The sequence below is a fragment of the Emys orbicularis genome, chromosome 3 (genome assembly GCF_028017835.1).
Source record: "Emys orbicularis isolate rEmyOrb1 chromosome 3, rEmyOrb1.hap1, whole genome shotgun sequence".
Classification (NCBI taxonomy): domain Eukaryota; kingdom Metazoa; phylum Chordata; order Testudines; family Emydidae; genus Emys; species Emys orbicularis.
Genome location: NC_088685.1, coordinates 6,397,977 through 6,416,855, shown reverse-complemented (window position 1 = coordinate 6,416,855; position 18,879 = coordinate 6,397,977). Strand labels below are relative to the sequence as shown.

The 18,879-nt window shown below is 49.4% G+C and overlaps 1 protein-coding gene across 1 annotated transcript; it reads right to left on the bottom strand.

Moving 5' to 3' along the window:
• Positions 1 to 5,932: 5,932 nt before the first annotated feature.
• POMC (proopiomelanocortin) lies at positions 5,933 to 11,321 on the bottom strand. The gene is made up of 2 exons (XM_065400783.1): positions 11,190 to 11,321; positions 5,933 to 6,589 (listed from the first exon to the last, which is right to left on the bottom strand). Exons 1-2 carry the CDS (start codon positions 11,319 to 11,321, stop codon positions 5,933 to 5,935), a joined length of 789 nt encoding a protein of 262 aa, XP_065256855.1.
• Between the last annotated feature and the right edge of the window lie 7,558 nt (positions 11,322 to 18,879).

Here is an 18,879-nt window from a genome sequence, read left to right as displayed (position 1 = left end):
CCGGAGCAGAGCCCCTGAAGTGAATTTAAACAGAGGTAAAGTCAGCGTAAGTGAGTTCCGGATCAGGTGAACCAAGTTCAAGCTGATTTGATACCCAACTGAGATAGAGATTTCAGCATTGCAAGCTGCTTCTGGAATCTCTGTAAAGGGAGAAACACTGTCTCTTGAGATGGGCCAGGGGTGAGTTCTGAACCTTTGGGTGCTTCCCTCTGCAGAACGATTTAGGGCCCAATCCAGGAAAGCATTTAAACCCCTGTGTAATCTGAAGTATGTGTGTAGTCCCATTGATTTTTCAGATTGGGGCTTTGTTTTAAAAAATGGATAATCTGTTTTTTTTTCAGATTTTGCCAAAAATCATACAAACTAAAATGGATCCAATGAGACACAAATAGGGTCTCTTCTTTCCAGTCACTGTACATGTTCACCTTCACAGCCAGGAGATCTAGAAACCTGTTTTTTTTTTCCTCAGAAGGGAGATGTGACACTACACTCCATATTCTCCATGGTAATATTATATCATTATGATTATGGCACAATTACAATGCATTTTGTACAAGATGGGTCATGTAAGGTGTCGTTGGAAAAGTTATGATTTGCTGAATAGGATGCTCCTATTTGTATGCATGTATCATTTTTGTATCTGAAGTTATGAATATTGCCTATGTATCTGTAGTCACCCCTGGGTGACACCCACGAGGCAAGATGCTTTCTGTCTAAATAGCTGGTTGTGAAGGGCCCTTTCAGGGTAATGCACCATTAGGGAAAACAATAGGCCTTAGGCGAAGCTTATCTCTCACCAGGTGAGCCTTGAGAACGTTTTGGCCAGCCTGTAAATAATGGCTGCTATGACTAGCAAGGGCATGTGACCAAACCACATGTCTCCGGACTCCATTTTGGGTGCCTGTATTTTTCCACAAGCTGGGCTGGGAACCGTTTTTGGAACAAAGGGTTCCCGCCATCTGCTGTTTGTACTTGAGTGGCTTAGGTAAAGCAGTCTCAGGTAGCTCGGTTTGGGTGTGCAGCGCCACCTGCTGTCGTGTTGGGTGACAACAGGGCCTGGGTAAGGCTGGCTGTGTCTCCATCCAAAGAAGCAGCGTGAGAAGAGCCAGCGCAACTGAGTGGTTTCTCACGGCTCCCAGACTGCACCCCAGGGGACACTTAGGTTCAGGAGCACAATGTATAATAAAGGATTGATCCCCGCGGCAGATTCTGCCTTGGTGAGAACACATGGTGGCCCTGACTAGCTGCGGTCATAGATTCCAAAGCCAGAAGGGACCATTGTGATCATCTGGTCTGACTTCCTGTACAGCACAGGCCAGGGAATTTCCCCACAATACTTCCTAGAGCAGCAGAGCTTTTAGACAAACAGCCAGTCTTGATTTAAATATTGCCACTGATGGAGAATCCACCACCGCCCTTGGTCACTGTTAAATTGTACGCCTTAATTCCCATCTGAATGTATCTAGCCTCAACTTCCAGCCACTGGCTTGTGTTATCTGAAAGACTGAAGAGCCCGTCATCAAATATTTATTCCTTATGTAGGCACTTATAAACGGTCACCAAGTCATCTCTTAAGCATGCTGGATCCTTCAGGTGCTGAGGTGCCGTGGAGCTGTACGTTGTTATGTATTTGAAATACATTTTTTTCAGTTTGAGAGGATTCGCCTTTGATGAGCTAGAGTTGCTTCCCTTTATGGCGACCATTTTGCCAAGGACGTGCTACGGAGTTCAGACTGAAGAGTCAGTGAGAGAGAACATATGATGAATTTCATGCATCAGACCAATGAGTAATATCTCCATTATTATTCAACTGATAACTTTTTTTAGTTCTTTTCTCTTTTATGTTAGTTCATTACGTCAATTTCATCCATGCACCGCTCCGCTTCTGCAAGCAATTGCTATTATTAGTAGTAATTTTCATTCCCTTTAAATGTTCTCAGTGATGCTTTAACAGCCTTGGAGACTGGAGATCTATCTATCTATCTATCTATCTATCTATCTATCTATCTATCTATCTATCTATCTATCTATCTATCTATCTATCTATCTGTCTATCTGTCTATCTATCGCCTGACATAATCTTTATCTGCACCCAAAAGATGCACCTAAAAACAGTGTATATAAATTGATTTATGTTAATTAGAGAGACAAGGGGGGGGAGGAGAGGTGATATCTTTTATTGGACCCAGAGCTCTGTGTAAGCTCAAAAGCTTGTTTCTCTCACCAACAGAAGTTGGTCCAATAAAAGATGTTACCTCACCCACCTTGTCTATCTAATCTCCTGGGACCGACACAGCGACAACAACACTGCATACAACATTAGGTTAATTTGGTCAGATAATTAAGCTAATTTGATATAAACCGGGTGTAAACTGATGTATGGCTGTCTCCATGGGAGTTTGCATTAGTTTAACTAAATAGATTTTAAAATCCATTTCAGGTAAGTTGGAGCATCGTTTGCACATGGACCATTTTTTCCAGGTTCGCTGGGACTAATTTTGAGTTCATTTACACGGATGTATGTCAGGAATAACTCCACTGAAGTCAATAGAGCTTCACCAGGGTGAGATCAGAATCAAACCCATTCACCGGGCTCTGTGGATGCCTCCTTCAGGGTGGCGTTGCGGGAACAGGTGCGGGAGGAGTGCTGATTTCTCCCGCAAGGGAATTTTGCTGAAGAGTTTTACCACCTTGCAGCCTGCTCCCGAGCTGGAGCTGCCAGCCTAGAATGGGACAATTTCTTGAGCTTCCCGTTAGTGCTGAGACTGGAACGTCTCAGATGAGGCCTCACACGCTAGTTCCCAGGCGCTGGATTGGTCACATGAGGCCTTGCGGCACACCATGGCTCAGTGCTCTGTTTCTGAAGGACAGAGCAGTGAGCTGAGCCTTTCCAAAGAGGAATCCTAGAATATCAGGGTTGGAAGGGACCACATAAGAACGGCCGTACTGGGTCAGACCAAAGGTCCATCTAGCCCAATATCCTGTCTACCGACAGTGGCCAATGCCAGGTGCCTCAGAGGGAGTGAACCTAACAGGTAATGATCAAGTGATCTCTCTCCTGCCATCCATCTCCACCCTCTGACAAACAGAGGCTAGGGACACCATTCCTTACCCATCCTGGCTAATAGCCATTAATGGACTTAGCCTCTATGAATTTATCTAGTTCTCTTTTAAACGCTGTTATAGTCCTAGCCTTCACAACCTCCTCAGGCAAGGAGTTCCACAAGTTGACTGTGCGCTGTGTGAAGAAGAACTTCTCAGGAGGTCATCTAGTCCAACCCCCTGCTCAAAGCAGGACCAACCCCAACTAAATCATCCCAGCCAGGGCTTTGTCAAGCCTGACCTTAAAAACTTCTAAGGAAGGAGATTCCACCACCTCCCTAGGGAACCCATTCCAGTGCTTCACCATCCTCCTAGTGAAAAAGTTTTTCCTAACATCCAACCTAAACCTCCCCCACTGCAACTTGAGACCATTACTCCTTGTTCTGTCATCTGCTACCACTGAGAACAGTCTAGATCCATCCTCTTTGGAACCCCCTTTCAGGTAGTTGAAAGCAGCTATCAAATCCCCCCTCACTCTTCTCTTCTGCAGACTAAATAATCCCTTCCCTCAGCATCAAGACTGCCTGTTAGCTATTCTGTCTCTGGTTCTGAAGGACATAGATTACGCACTCCCTCTAACAAGAAGGAACTGGATCTCTTTGATGCTTGGATTCTGTGGCGCAAGGTTGTCCAGGCATAAGCAAGAGAACACCAGTGCTTAGCCTGGGTTAGCCCTAAAGGACATATAGAGCTTGCTTATCATAGAAGTGTCTGTTACCTTTTGAAACTTAAGATTGTAACTCATTGTGTGCGTATGTTCACCTGCTTTAACCTTGTAAACAGCTCTCTTGTTTCCTTTTCCTGTATAATAAATATATAGATAGTTTGTTATAGGACTGGCCACAAGCATTGTCTTTGGTGTGAGATCTAAAATGCAATTGACCTTGGGAAAGTGACTGGTCTTTTGGGACTGAGTGTAGCCTGAATATAGCTGTGATTCTTGGCATAAGGGAGTATCTGTCACAAAGGCAGGCTCACCTGGCTGGCGAGACAGATCGGAGTACCCACGGGCACTATCTGTGACTCCAAGGTTAGGCTGTTACAGTGCCTGAACAGTTTACACGTGATAATTGCTCGGTGAAATCTAAATCTACGACTCACCGCCAATTCGGAATTTGTGCCCTGGTTCTTAACAGTCTGTCCTGAGGTTGGTAATCATGAGCTGCTGCAGGACAACTTGACAGAGTGTTCTGTGTCCATCTCACCAGCCTCTTCCCCTCCACATCTCCAGCCTGTCTTCCAGAATCACGTTCCTGACTGGCTGTGCGTGAAGTTTTAAAGGTTTCTCGTGGGCAGGTTGCGTTTCAGTCACTCTGGACTCATTGGGTATGTCTACACTGCAATCTGGAGGGGTGATAGCAGCATGCCTTGGCCATACCCCTGCTAGTTTTGATCTAACTAAATCAAAGTTAGCTGGAGTAACAATAACAGCGAAGGTGTGGGTGGCTGCGCAGGCTAGCTCGGCCTGCCCAGGAACCGGGGTACATACTTGAGCGCCTGCTGCCCATGCTGCCATGGCTTTACTGCCGTCAAGCTAGGTTTGACCTGATTCTAGTTAGATCAATGCTAGCTTGGCTACGTCTACACATGCTGCAGCCATTATCCAAATCATTTATAAAGATATTGTATAGACCCGGACCCAGGACAGATCCCTGTGGGACCCCACTTGATTTACCCTTCCAGCTTGACCTGTGAACCATTGATAACTACTTTCTGAGTACAATTTTCTAACAAGGTGTGCACCCACCTTATAGTAGGTTCATCTAGGCTATATTTCCCTAGCTTGCTTATGAGAAGGACATGTGAGACATTATCAACAGCCTTACTAAAGTCCAGATATATCTACTGCTTTCCTCCTATTCACAAGTCCTGTTACCCTGTCAAAGAAGAATACTAGGTTGGTTTGACATGATTTGTTCTTGTCAAATCCACGGTGACTTATCACCTTATTATCTTTAGTTGTTTACAGTTTGTTTGTTTTATTATTTGCTCCATTATCTTTCTGGGTACCAAAGTTAAACTGACTGGTCTGTAATTCCTTGGGTTGTCCTTATTCTCCTCTTTTATAGATAGGTACTATATTTGCCCTTTTCCAGTCCTCTGGGATCTCTCCCCCCCTCCACGAGTTCTCAGGAGATCATGATTGAGGTGCACTGGCAGAGCTGGGAGTGGGAAACCCAGGACTAGAACATCAACAGATTTGTTGCAAGTCTGGACTGATGTTTGTGAGATGTGCTGGAAATTAGCACAGTGCCTGCCCACTCTGTCCCTATTCACTGGTCTTACGTTGCGAAGGATTTAATACATTCACCGGTCCTGTCTATCTGCTTCCAAGGGTTGACTTTCAGGCTGTAGCTTGTCTCATCTACTTGAAACGCACAAGAACCTTTGCCAAAGAAAACTGCTCACGCCAGACAGAGCCAGAGACACGGCAGAGACCTGCTTAGCTTGCAAAACTGTATTATTATTTGAATCCATCATTTACAGTATTGTACAGCTTGTTTCAAATATGAAAATAATCTGGCAGGGCAAAACTAGATATGCACTCATCAAAGCATCTCTTTCCTCATATGTACAGTACGGATGTTTTTATTTCAATGGATTGATTTTTAATCTGTGCACATTCAAAGTCAGAATAAGAACATGAAATCATTTCCTAACAGCAAACTGCTTAATAATTATAATAATAATGAATTAGTAACAACATAATAAGTGATCATTGTAACTGTATCTAAGTGAAACACATGCCAGTGGGATCTTGAAGCTAACTTGGGTCTCCTTGGGGATCTATTTGCAAATTACATCCCCACCCTCCACTCCCTCCCTCACCTTACTGGCCTTTCTTGTAGGCATTTTTGATTATGGCATTCTTAAAAAGAGTCATTAAAGGGGTCTGGCTGTTCTCCGATGTCATGAAGCCCCCGTATCGCTTGTCTTTGGGTGGGGTGTTCCATCGGAAATGGTGCATCTTGTAGGACTCTCCATCTTTCTTCTCTTCCTCCTCTGAGACCATCTCTTCCTCGCTCTCTGGGCTTTCCAGGGACTCGAACTCGGGGTAGTCCAGTTCCTTAGAGAGGTCTCTTCTGAACTCCAGTGGGTAGCTCTCGGCGGACTCCTCTTCCACCCCATTGGGATAGACCTTGATGGGTCTCCTCTTCCTGCCTACTGGCTTCCCCCATCGGAAATGCTCCATTGAGTAGGATCGTTTGCTGTCTTGCCTTTCGAGGGCAGCTCCTTCTTCTTCTTTGTCTCCTCTTTGGGCTGGGGAAGCATCAGGGAAGAAGCCAAAGAGGAGATTGCTGGGGATCTCTTCTCGCTTGTGGCCAGCGACGCTGCTGCTGCTGCTGTTCTTCCTGCCGAACTTGTTCCAGCGGAAGTGGCTCATGACATACTTCCGGATGTTCTCCGACAGAGGCTGCAGGTGGCCATTACCTGGGTACACAGGTGACTCCGCAGACAGGTCCAGTTTGCAGGCTTTGATGCACTCCTGGGTGAGGAGAAAGGAAATGCTTCAACTAGACACACATTTGCGATGTGGGGCTCATGTCATATAATGTCCAGGCACGGAGGTGACCTATGGGCCTTTCTGTTTCTCTCTGTGAGTAACAGTACCTAGAAGTGTTTTCAGTGTCAGCACAGCTCTGTTTATTAATAGCACTCATACTCTGCAAGCCCCTCTCAGGGTCTAAAGCACTCTACAAAAAGTGAGCCGGGTCCTCAGCTGGTGTGAACTGCTGTTCCTCTGCTGAAACCAATGGAACCATGCTGATTTACACCAGCTGAGGATCTGGCCATTCAGTCTCCCCTTGGGAGGCAGGTGCGTACTTTTATTTTCATCTTACAGAAGGGGAAACTGGGGCACAGAGAGGGGCGGTGACTTGCCCACGATCACACAGGGAGTCCTTAGCAGAGCTGGGCATAGAAGCCACGTCTCTTAACTCCCAGTCCGAAGTGCTAACCGCCCGGCCGTGCATTGCGTGATATAAAGTAGACCCCTGAAGGGGAGAGAGCTGGGCAGGTTGCTCGCATTTGGCCAGGGAAAGAAACTCACAAGCCCGCTCCTGTTTCCTTGACTCGGCTTCTTTGCTCCGTCACTTGCAGCCAAGACCTCCCCAGAGGCCAGAGCAGCTTATAACCATTGTGCCACTTCCTGTGGCAGGGGAGCCCTTGCAAAGGGTTAGCTGAGGAGGAGCTGGGGCTAAGAAACGTGTGGTCTTAAATAGGCTGCTGCAGCAGCCTCCTTCCTGCAGCTGGCTGCACTAGAAGGTCCAGGGCTAATGGGACCTCCTATCAGCTATGACCCAGCATCTGTCCTGAGTCACGTGTGCACAATTCCCACTGCTGGCAACAGGAGCCGCGCATGCGCAGGTGGGAGGGCTGGGGTTGGCCCTGTGGTTCTGTTAAGTAAAGATCGATTCCGATTTTAACTATAAACTGTTGCCTTCAGGAGTTCATAACCCAGCTCCCACGGTAGCACCGGACCCTGAAGGTCTCAAATACTGATGGAAATGTCCAACCCAGCCATGGTATTCCCTAGTTTCATCACTTGTAACAGGGTGTGCAGGGTCAGGAGCTTTGTGCACCCTGTCACTCGAATACCCACCAGGATATATTAACTGGGGCCTAACTGGAAGGCAGGTCGTTGACAGAGGGTGTCCATTAACTGAGAAGAGCTACAGGTGAAGGGCTAATTGAAGGGAAAGCAACCCCAGCAGGTGCGATTATATAGATTGACAGGAAGGAAGTGCTGGAGAGGAGGGAGCCTGGAGGATGACAGAGGTAGGCCGAACGGGCTGCTGCTGGTACTGTACCCTTCCCTGGAAGCACGTGGGGATACTGGCTGTGGAGTGTAGATATGATGTAAATAAGGCTGTGGCTGCTGGCAGAATACAATGAAACATGGCGGTGGTGCAGGAGACCTGGAGCGCTTGTAGTCTGTGATTAAGACCTGACAGGACTCTCAGGGGGTGACCCCGTGACACTTGGGCAGGTTGCCTGGGATCAGTGTCCCGCGTCTGTGTGGGAAGCCGAAAAGGGAGCCGGCGCGAGGGTGGGTTGTCCGGGGGGAAATGGAAGAACAACGAAAGGAGCTGCCACTGTCCATGCAGCTCCTTCAACGATCCCAGCAAGCCGAGCAGCAGTCCAGGAGGGTGTGGCCGGCAGAGCAACAGCCGGCTCTGCGGGAATTTATTATGGCGCAGACGGCACCACAGCACCCGATGCTGCAGAGCCTGAGAGTCCTGTGACCAGGTGGGCAGCAGAGCCCAGGGAATCGGACTGTGAAAAATGGCTCTGGCGGATGGCCCGGGGCCTTTCTCTGAACTGTTGAGCTGGAGGTTATGGCTGGGATAAGGCATCGTGGGCTTTGCGAGTGGCTTCTTCCCGGCCAGGCAAAGCACAAGCAACCCACAAGCCCCGACGCGAAGAACACGCCAGGGACTATGATACAGTCAAGGCAGCATCACTGATAGGCTGGGTCTGTTGTGGGAGGGATACCGGCAGAGATTTAGGGCTGCGAATTGGACAGAGGGAATAAGGCCCAGAGCTTCCACACAGAGACTGGCTGACTAGGCTGAGGCTGGAAGAAAGGCTGGAGACGGTGGTTTTAGAGCAGTTTTTGCAGTCTTCCCAAGGTGGCAGGTGTCTGCGTGTGCTGGCACTCACCCTCGACTTTGGGCAGTGCAGTGACGCTTGCTGAAGAGTTCTTAGAGGCTGACGTACCAGGAGAACAGTCTGTCCCCTGAGGGGACAGGAGATGGGGAAGGAGACTGTCAATGCCCAGGCGGGAAAAGGGAGAGGGAAAAAAGGCGGGAAGAGTCTAAGGGGTCCTCCTCCTCCGCTGGCGGGAGAGGTAGTTCGTTACTGATGCGGGCACTCAGGACATATAAAGAAACTGTCGGTGCATGGACTGCAGGTTGGCAGAATTCTGCAGGTGGACTGGGGTGCCTGGAGAAAACGAGTGTCTACCCATAGGGTCAAAGCCGTCAGGAAGCGGGTGAAAAGGTTAATGGATTCAGCAGCTAGAGTGTTCGCTTGTCCGGGTAGATCTGGGGAAACCCCATTGGATGCTGCCTGGGAGGGGATTGAAACTGGAATGCAAACGCGAGGAAATGCTGCCCCTTAGCAAAAATCCCCGTCGAGATCAAGGGAAGGTTTAAATAGAAACAGGTGGGGATGGTGAAGGCTCGTTTTGGGAATTGACTGGAAACCTTTCGCCTTGATGGAAGGAGGAAACTCCTGGAGACCACAGACTTGGTTATGGGCTGTGAAACAACAGACCGAAGAAGGGGCTGATCAGAAAGAAAGAGAAGAACCTAGCTAGGAAGATACAAGCCGGGAAGGTCGGCAAGAGGAAAAAGAGTCTGGAGCAGAGAGAAAGCTGGTAGAGAAGGAAGAGGAAATGGAGGTGAAAAGAGGCTGGTGAACGAGACCTGTATGGGTTTAGCTGCTGAAGAAGGGGTCCCCCAGGCAGCCCCAGGAGCAGACCAGCAGGAGAAAGAGGCTTTGGCCAAACAGGGACCAGAACAAAATGTCAGGGAGGGTGAAAGGAGAACCGAACCAGTGCAGCCGCGACAGAGTACAGAGGAAGTCAGCCCATGGTGTGAGGATGGAGGGGCGGAGACAGCCTCCGCCCACAGATTGTTCTTTGTGGAGACAATAGAGCATTGGGGAAAAGAGAGGGAGGTGTGTCGAATCAGTAGCTAACTGCAGGCCCTGTCATTCTAATACCCAGCACCTCAGGTCAGCACCTCTGTACGTCAGGCAGTGTGTACTCAGGTGCCTAACTAAAGCAGACATAGGCACCCAATTTTTGGCACCCTGGTGTGACAGTGTTGGTGTAAATGACTAGCCCAAGGCCAAAGAGAGGAGTTAGTACCAGAGCTGGGGTTAAACCCCCTCCCGGCTTCCTAGCCCACGCTGCCACTAGATGTGGGTCCAGCCCCTTTCTTACCAGCTTTTGGCAAAGGGGGCAAACCTTCAAATGGCTGAGGTTATAACCTGGAGAAGTGTCCACTTCGCCTGCTCAATAGACATCTCCTTGCACGTCTAGTGCCAGGTAACTCTCCCTTCCTCCATGCGGGGCCGGGGAGAAATTAAATCCTGCCCTTCCAGCAGATGAAGTCAGTCTCTTTCATCTCTAGCTGCGATGTGAGCACTCAGTTACCAATGGGCCGTCTGCAGCTTAAGAACCTAAAAGCTAGCTAGTGAGGGAGAGCGCCTAACCCGGTGGTAGGCAGACGGCGAAGGCTTTCTTGTCGCCCTGTATGCACAGCAGAACGCAGGAGAGCAGGCAGGGAGTGGAAAACTCCCCTGCAATCTTTGCAAACTCCCTCACTGTGGGAGGCGATTGCTCTGACAGGGCCAGCTCCTCTCAGCTGCTGGGAATCCGCATTGCTCGATTGCCTTCCCTGGAGTTGTGCCCACTTACACCAGCTGGCGATCTGGCTTACAGGATAGATGGACCTATTGCTCTGAACAGCCATGCAGCAGTTCTATGGCATACAGAGGGTCACGGCCACCTCTGAGCGACCCCAGGGACTCTCCCTATGTCCTCCCATGGGCCCGCATCACTGCAGCCACCAAGAACTTTACAAGCTTTCCTGACTCTGCATCCACAGCACCTCTGCAGGGTAAGGGAACAGAATCACCCGCATTTTACCACTGGGCGACTGAAGCCCACGGCGATGAAGTGAACTGCCCAAGGTCTGCGACCGATCTGGGAATCTCCCAACTCCCAGTCCTGCACCTTCGCTGAAAATGCTCCTTCCTGCACGGTGGGGAACAGTGCTTGGGCGGCTGGGCGTGGGGGAGCTGTTTTACCAGGGCTTTCCCAGGGCTGATTTCTGATTTGCTTCCAGAAAGAGATGTCAAGGAGTGGTTTGGTTTTTTAATGTATTTCATTCTGAGCATGGCTCAGACGTTAGCAATGGGAAATGTCTATTGTACCTCCATCTCCCCGGTTTAGTGCAGGACACGGCATCTTGTTCCTCTGCCACTCTCTCCCCAGAGGCTGAGTCCCATTTTAGAGGCCTGACCGAATCCCTCCCTCACGTTTCCCCTGAGCGCCCGGGGCCGGAGCCACTCACCAGCAGGCCAGCTTCTGTGCTGAGCTCCTGACACCTGCTGCTCTGCCAGCACTGGCTGTTCACTCCGCCGGCCGCGTGAAAGAGCAGCACGCCCACAATCGCCAGCAGGCCGCTCCGGACGGGTTTCAGCATCTTCGGGATGGAGCTCGGAGTCCTGAGGAAACAGAACAGGTCGGGGCTATGCCAAGTGTAATCGCTGTGACGCTTGTCGGCCGTGCTGGCAGCTGTTAGCCGGCACCTCGACAGCAAGGTGAGTCCATCACGGATGCACAAGACGGACAGAAAGAGAGGGTTACGCACAAGGAGCTCACCAAACAGGTCCATTCAAATGTCGCTCCTGCACCGGGAGCAGGGGGGCGGGGGGTGTCTCCTGAGAAGCTGTTTGTATCTGTTAGACCTGGGCCCAACTGCCAAATGAAAGCCACCAGACTGAGGGGATGGAGGCTTTCAGAATTTGAACCTGGGCCTGGGTCTGAATTTCAAAGTTTGGCTCCTGTCTCTCTCTGCTCGGCCTAGACAAAATCACAAACATGACCCTCATGGGGGAGGGGCTGGCATTCAAACCCAGAACTGGAGTCAAATTCCACAGATGGCTTCTCTCTCTCTCTCTCTCTCTCTCTCTCTAATACAGTGGTCCCCAAACTTTTTAACTCATGCTCCCCTTTACCACTGTCTGCGCCCCCCTCTTGGAGCCGGGAGTGGGGCTGCAGCTGGGGGCGGGGCTGGGGCCGGGAGCAGAGCTGGATGGTGCTTCTTCCCTGCCTCCCGGGGGGGTGGCCCAGGCACCAGCTGCGCCCCCCCCCGAACGGTCTTCCAGGCCCCTGAGGGTGGGGGCGTGCGCCCCACAGTTTGGAGACCTCTGCTCTAATCAATCCAATTGCCGATCTGAATATCGGCCGACTTTGGAAGGAGGGAGTTGGGTTTCCAGCCCTGCTGTAGAGCTTAGGGCCGCAGAAGGATGCTGGAGCTGAGTCCAAGCCCTGCCCAGCCAGCAGGAGCACATGGGAGGAACCCCCATGCCACAATGTCATGCATTGCATAAATACCGGGATGGATGGGCAGTGAGCCCCAGCACAGCTCTCAGGTACAGCCAGGGCCGGCTCTAGGATTTTTGCTGCCCAAAGCAAAAACAATTTTGGCCGCCCCCCACCCCCGTTTTTTAATTGCCCCACCCCCGGCCCCGCCTCAACTCCGCCCCTTCCCCAAATCCCCAGCCCTGCCTCCTCCCCCCAGGCTCTCAAGCCTGGGAGGGAGGGGGAGCAGCGGCACGCGAAACGGCTGTTGTGTTGTACAAATACCCCAGGGGGGACTTCAATAGAGAGATGCCTGTTGACACCAGCTGAAGATCTGGCCCTGTATTGTTAGGTAGTATCCATCTTAAGGGAGGTTAATTCACAGACACCGGGTCTGGAGAAACTTCCCTTCTGCAGAGAGCAACTTTTATAGGGAGGTGTAATGAGTTTAGCTCGTCCTCTGTGCTCTGGGTCAGATTGCCTTAGTTCGGTGACAGATGCAGTTCCCCTCCTGTCATTTCTGCAGAACCATTGTAGCTAAATGAAAAGCAGGCTCCGTTCTAATCTAATCAACATAATTACCAGCTACAGCCCTGGCTTTGTAAAATTCCTGCACAAAAGCAATGTATATTCTTAAAGGAAAGCAGTTCTCTCACCCTGCAGGCCAGGCAGCATATTAAAGGGTTAGCACCATCCATTATGATCCCAGTATCTTTACCAATGCTAGTGGTATAGGAAGCAGACAGAACACAGCTTGGGTTTTGGATGCACTGGAAGTGCCAGCCAGTAGGAAAATCTTGGGATGTGAAAGTTACAGAGGGTAAATATGGAGCCAGACTCAGATTTCTTGCCCTAAGAAGCACTTGATGTGCATAGGAAATAACCCCCATTCTCTGCGTCTGGAGTTCTCGCTTTGTTGTTTAACACCACGTTATAGCTTTGACTTGGACGTTACTGCTGAAGTAATTAGCAACGCTCGCTGGACCTGTTTCTAATACTTTCACCTGAGGAACTAAAAGCGTGTTGCAGATACTAATGCATTCAGCCTCACCTATGCCTGTGAGTTATGCAAGTATCACCCTCGCAATTCTGCAGAAAGGGGAACACGCACAGAAGGAATGTGTCCAAAGTCGCTCAGGGAGTGTTCAGGAGACTCAGAAATAGAAGCGAGGAGACTGGACTCCCAGTCCCTTGCACTAACCACTAGAGAACTGTCTTTATTAACAGATTAGAGATTCAGAATTGGCAATTCTATCCACAGCCGCATACAGATCACACTATTCCCAGTCAAAATGCAGCTTGGCTTTTGTTCTGCTGAATACAAGACAATATGGTTCTCCAATGTTCTCTCTTTCATTCCTAATTAAAAAGCTTCTCTTTCGGGAAGGAACCCAGCTCCTTTAATTTGATTCTATGTGGGGGGAAAAAGCGAGACTTTCTTGGATGGCATTTGCTACCTAAAGGTCCATCAAAAGATAGATAAATGCAAGTAGGGTTGCTAATTGAAAAATATTAGCATTGCATTCTTCAGGACTTAAGCCCCTCTGATAGACTCACTTCTACTCTGCTACATCTTACAGTGAACCGAGCTGCCTTGTATAGAAATTGCTTATTGTTGTTCCCATTCTCCTAACCTCTATCAGCCTAGCCTTAGATGGCAAGGCTCTTGACCAGGGACCGTCCTTGGAGGTTTAGACAGCGCATATGACAGAGTGGGTGCTTCTGTAAATAATAGATGAAGATTTAGTCATCAGATGCTTGTAGACAGCACTTGGAAGTTGCCGTGGGGGGTCTGAAGCTGATGGGCTTTGAAAATGCCACTCTAAAACTTGGAGAAGAATACAACTGGAACATCTCTTGGGGGTGTAGAACAGAGGTGCGCAAACTCTTCCAGTCGTGCCCCCTTTTCCATTCACGGAATTTGTCATCCCACCCCCCTCCATTACTTGTAATTGAAGTAATCCCTTACTTCTGCGCTACTGCTGGCCGCGGGGCTGCCTTCAGAGCTGGGCAGCCAGAGAGCGGCATCTGCTGGCCAGGCCATTGCCACCCTTACTTCTGCGCTGCTGCTGGCGGCGGCGCTGCCTTCAGAGCTGGGTGGCTGGAGAGCGGTGCCTGCTGGCCGGGCCATTCATATTGTTTGCGGCACAGGAGGACTATTTTTTTAATCCTACTCCTGTCCCGCCCTGCAATACCCACTCTATTTTTATACCCCTCCTGCTATTAGGGCAGCGAGACCTGTGGGATCCCAGTTTCTTCACCCACCCCCGGGGTGTGCGCCCCTCTCCTCCCCCCCAGATTGTGCACCACTGGTGTAGAAGGTAGGTTTCAGGACCTGAGCTAGCTTAGTGCTATAAAAGGCTGAGGAAAAGAACCCTAATTAGCATTCCTCACCCAGGGAGAACTTCAGCTGAAGTCAATGGGATTTGAAGCATTAGAGCCAGTCTTTGCTTAGAAACGTGGTTTTCAACAATAAAGTGGGCCTTTGTGAGAAAATGTTTGTGTTTGTTGAGGGTTCTCGGGTGTTGTTAAAAACAAAATAAAAAACTACCGCAAACCCAACCAGGCATGCACACATTTCTTTGTTCTAGAACCGCAGCCTGAAATTTGTTGGTTTTCAGTTGAAAGTTCAGAAAAGTTTGGGGGTTTGGTGTTGGGTTTTTTTTGGTTAAACCCTGAAAAATGCCACAAAAATTGTGGTGAAAATGAAAACGGTTAGGGTTTTTTTCCCCTAAGTATTTTCATGGAAAATAAGATACTCTTTTCGACCTGCTCTTCTTACCACTTTATGGGATTGGGCCCATTGACTTCCCCTTACACCAGGGGTAGGCAACCTATGGCACGTGTGCCGAAGGCGGTACGCGAGCTGATTTTCAGTGGCACTCACACTGCCCAGGTTCTGGCCACCAGTCCGGGGGGCTCTGCATTTAAATTTAATTTTACATGAAGCTTCTTAAACATTTTAAAAACCTTATTTACTTTACATACAACAATAGTTTAGTTGTATATTATAGACTTATAGAAAGAGACCTTCCAAAAACGTTAAAATGTATTACTGGCACGCGAAACCTTAAATGAGAGTGAATAAATGAAGACTCGGCCCACCACTTCTGAAAGGTTGCCGACCCCTGCCTTACACCATGAGTGGTCTCATTGAAGTCAATGGAGTAAAGCAGTGGTCTCCAAACTTTTTTGATCGTGCACCCCATCAGTAAAAATTTTTTGAGCATGCATCCCCTGCCGCGCTGGCTCTACCATTTTTGCCAAAGCAAAAAGCCGCCCGAACTTGATGAAGCAAACCCCCCCCCAAAAAGCGCCCCCCCAAAGATCCTCTTGCGCACCCCCTGGGGTGCGTGCACCCCACTTTGGAGACAACTGAACTAAAGTTCTATTTCATGTGAGTGAGGCGGGTCTGCACAAGGACCTTTTACCAATCCAGGACCAGCAAAGCTCTCCTAGAATGGATGCAGCTAGACCAGCAAGCTGTGCTTTGTGCTGGTAGAGTAAAACCACCTCTAGGATTGAAACATGCCCTGACACCAGCCCGTGTGAGTGAAAGAGCTTTCTTGCTGGTACCGCTGTGTCTACGCTCCCAGTTTTTGTCAGCAAAGCTCTTTCAATCAGGGATCATACATCTTCATACCCCTGTCTGATATGGGCTATGTCTACCCTGCAATCTTAAGTCGACCTATGTTAGGTCAACTTACAGCCACTGCATTAATTACTGCGGTGGCTGATGTCCACACTGCCCCCTTCTGTCGGTGGTGCGCATCCTCCCCAGGAGCACTTCTACCGACTGAAGAGGAGCAGTGTGGGGCACTGAGAGCCAGGGCTCGCAGCCCCACGCAGCTCCCCATCGGGAGCCCAGCTGCCTCCCCGCCAGGAGTGGGGGAAAGCCGCCTGAGGCTTCTCACCTTTGGTGGGGAGATCCACGCCCGGAGTCCGGCTGGCTGCTGTGCTCCCTGGGGGGACCAGGGAGTTGGGACCGCAGGGGGGGCAGCAGGGAGTGGGGAGCCCAGGCAGCAGCCCAAGCCGGGAGCCCGGATGGGAGCGGAGACCTGGCAGCAGCCTGGCTGGGGAGCTGAGCTGTGAAACTGATGAGAATGACAGCCAACAACTGATCTAAGGAACCCAGTGTCTACACAGACACTGCATCACCCTAACTACACCGACATAAGCCCTACGTCTCTCGTCGAGGTGGTTTTATTATGTCAGTATAGCAGGGGCGTTACATCAGCAGGAGGAGCATTTCAGTGTGTACACCTCCAGTTCTGTGGACAAAAGCTGCCTTCTGTCGACAAAATTGTGTAGTGTAGACAAGGCCATAGTTATGCTGGCAGAAGTCTGTAGTGTAGACCTGGTCTAAAGTTCTCTCTCTCTGGCCCTGGTGGGTTTCCCTGAACTTGGGGATTTTTGTTGGGTATGCTTGTTTCCTTAACTTGACTGAATGAACATCACTGCCACGTTATCATAAACACTGTTAACAGATTCCTCTTGGTTTATACACCACAAGACATTAGTTGGTTGGGAAGCAAGGACTTGCAGCTAGGACACAGGGATGCGTTTAATAAAGCTGGTTATAAAAGAGAACAGATCAAACCCAAAGGAAAAAAGTCCTCTCCTGATCTTTTGTCAGCATGCAACCACCAGTAACTTTTGACATGATTAAGGAGGGTGAGAAAGTACAAAAGGTCTTGGAGCTGTGGACAGAGACCGGGCGGGGGGTTGTAATATATTTAGAAAACAGAACAACCCACAGCAAAATAGAGGAAAAATGAAAAAATAAAGGCTCTAGGTAAGAATTTATTAAATATTTAGGTCTCTAGAATGGGGAGGGGGCTTAGTTGGTAGGGGTGTTTTTTTGGGGGGGGAAGGTTGTGTTTACTGGCTTCCTCTTGCAATTAAATCACTGACCATGAGTAATTTATCTTAGCATGCGAATGAATTGTAACATAGCTCTAATATTAACTATTTCCTCTTAGAGCAAAGAGGGCTTAGCAGTCAAGTGTCATTCCTTCGAGACTCACATAACAAATTGGGACAATCAGTTCTGACTTGATCCCATTCTATAGTATGCCATCGAAAGAAGAAGGCTAGTGGGAATACAGGGTTATGTCCTCTGGTAGCTTTATAGCTCCCTGGTACGGCTGATTCCTTTGAATCACACCTGATGTGAAATATTTCTGCTGGGTTACAGCTAAAGGACAATAGCTTGTTCTTTATCAATGCGAGGAACAGAGCTAGAAGACAATGCCCCCGTGCTCCTGTCTTAACGGGAGTGGAGAAAAGATCAGGGCAGAGGGAATAACGAGGACGAGCCGGAGTCGTTCCGACTTACCTGTTGCTGTGGAGTGTGATCTTGGCTTCTCAGTCTGATCCCTCCCTCTCACTGTGAGCGACTGTAGCTCCCAGCTCCAGCCCCAGCTCTTTATATACCAAAGGCTGGGCTTTGTGCAGGGCGTTTCATCCAAGACAACCTTCCGGACAGACCTTTTGAAGCAACCGTAAACCGTCTGGGAGAAGGGGGCGTGTGCGGTGGGGATATGGGCAAAGAAGCCAGTGACGAGGGAATGTTCCAGGTGTGGAACAGAACAAAAGATGAGCAAACAGTGTCTGGAAGACAAACGTTTGCTGGATCTATCCCCATGGTAAATGGGGAGAGATTAGCATCTCCCTGTGAGCAGGAACTCCGGGTAGAGCATGGTAAAGTTTTCCAGTCATGCTTGCTAATCACATTTCCAGAGCGGAGCTAGCAGGTTTTAATTAAAAGTCAAACGCCCCTTTGGAGCAGGTATTAGTGAGCAATAAAGGTATCACTTCTGGATCCTGTTGCTGTTTATCACAGGCACGTTGGCGGCAGCGTTAGTCACTGTTCAGTCTCAGACGCTGGGCTCCAGGGGGCTTTGCAGATTTTTGTTTGTCTTTAGCAGAGAAAAAATATTGTTCTCCTGCATTTTTAAAAGTGAATATTGTGCTAGTGAAAGGTGGCGGGTTGACAGCTCTGGGCCACATGGAACAGGTCCAACATGGACAGTGGCAGTGCAAACTCCCCCATGTTATCAACCCTAGCTGGAGGCCAGAGGAGAAATTCCATCTCCATGGCCCAATCAATCCTTGGCCCCTCTGCTGAGATTGTCAGCCAGGAAACCAGCCGGAGCTAATTGTCGGTTTTGAGGCGTGGACACTGGGAGGTGGACTGGGACCCACCAGACTCATGATACTCTAATAGGGTTGGCCTTGGATGTTGGATATTTAAAATATGTTCTTGCTGGCATTGTGGTAGTGTCTAGGAATGTCCATCAAGGAGCAAGGCCTGTTATCATAGAATCATAGAAGATTAGGGTTGGGAGGGACCGCAGGAGGTCATCTAGTCCAACCCCCTGCTCAAAGCAGGACCAATCCCCAACTAAATCATCCCAGCCAGGGCTTTGTCAAGCCGGGCCTTAAAAACCTCTAAGGAAGGAGATTCCACCATCTCCCTCGGTAACCCATTCCAGTGCTTCACCACCCTCCTAGTGAAATAGTGTTTCCTAATATCCAACCTAGACCTCCCCCACTGCAACTTGAGACCATTGCTCCTTGTTCTGTTATGGCCAAGCAAAGAGGACAGTCCTTCCCCCACAGTGCTTACAGTCAACGTGTCAGGGCTCAAGAGGTGGGCAAACCAGACAAAGGTG

Coding starts and splice junctions, on each gene's coding strand:
- POMC (XM_065400783.1), bottom strand. CDS start 11,321: ATGCTGAAACCCGTCCGGAGCGGCCTGCTGGCGATTGTGGGCGTGCTG. Junction 6,590..11,189: donor GCACAGAAGCTGGCCTGCTG/GTGAGTGGCTCC, acceptor CTCCTCACCCAG/GAGTGCATCAAAGCCTGCAA.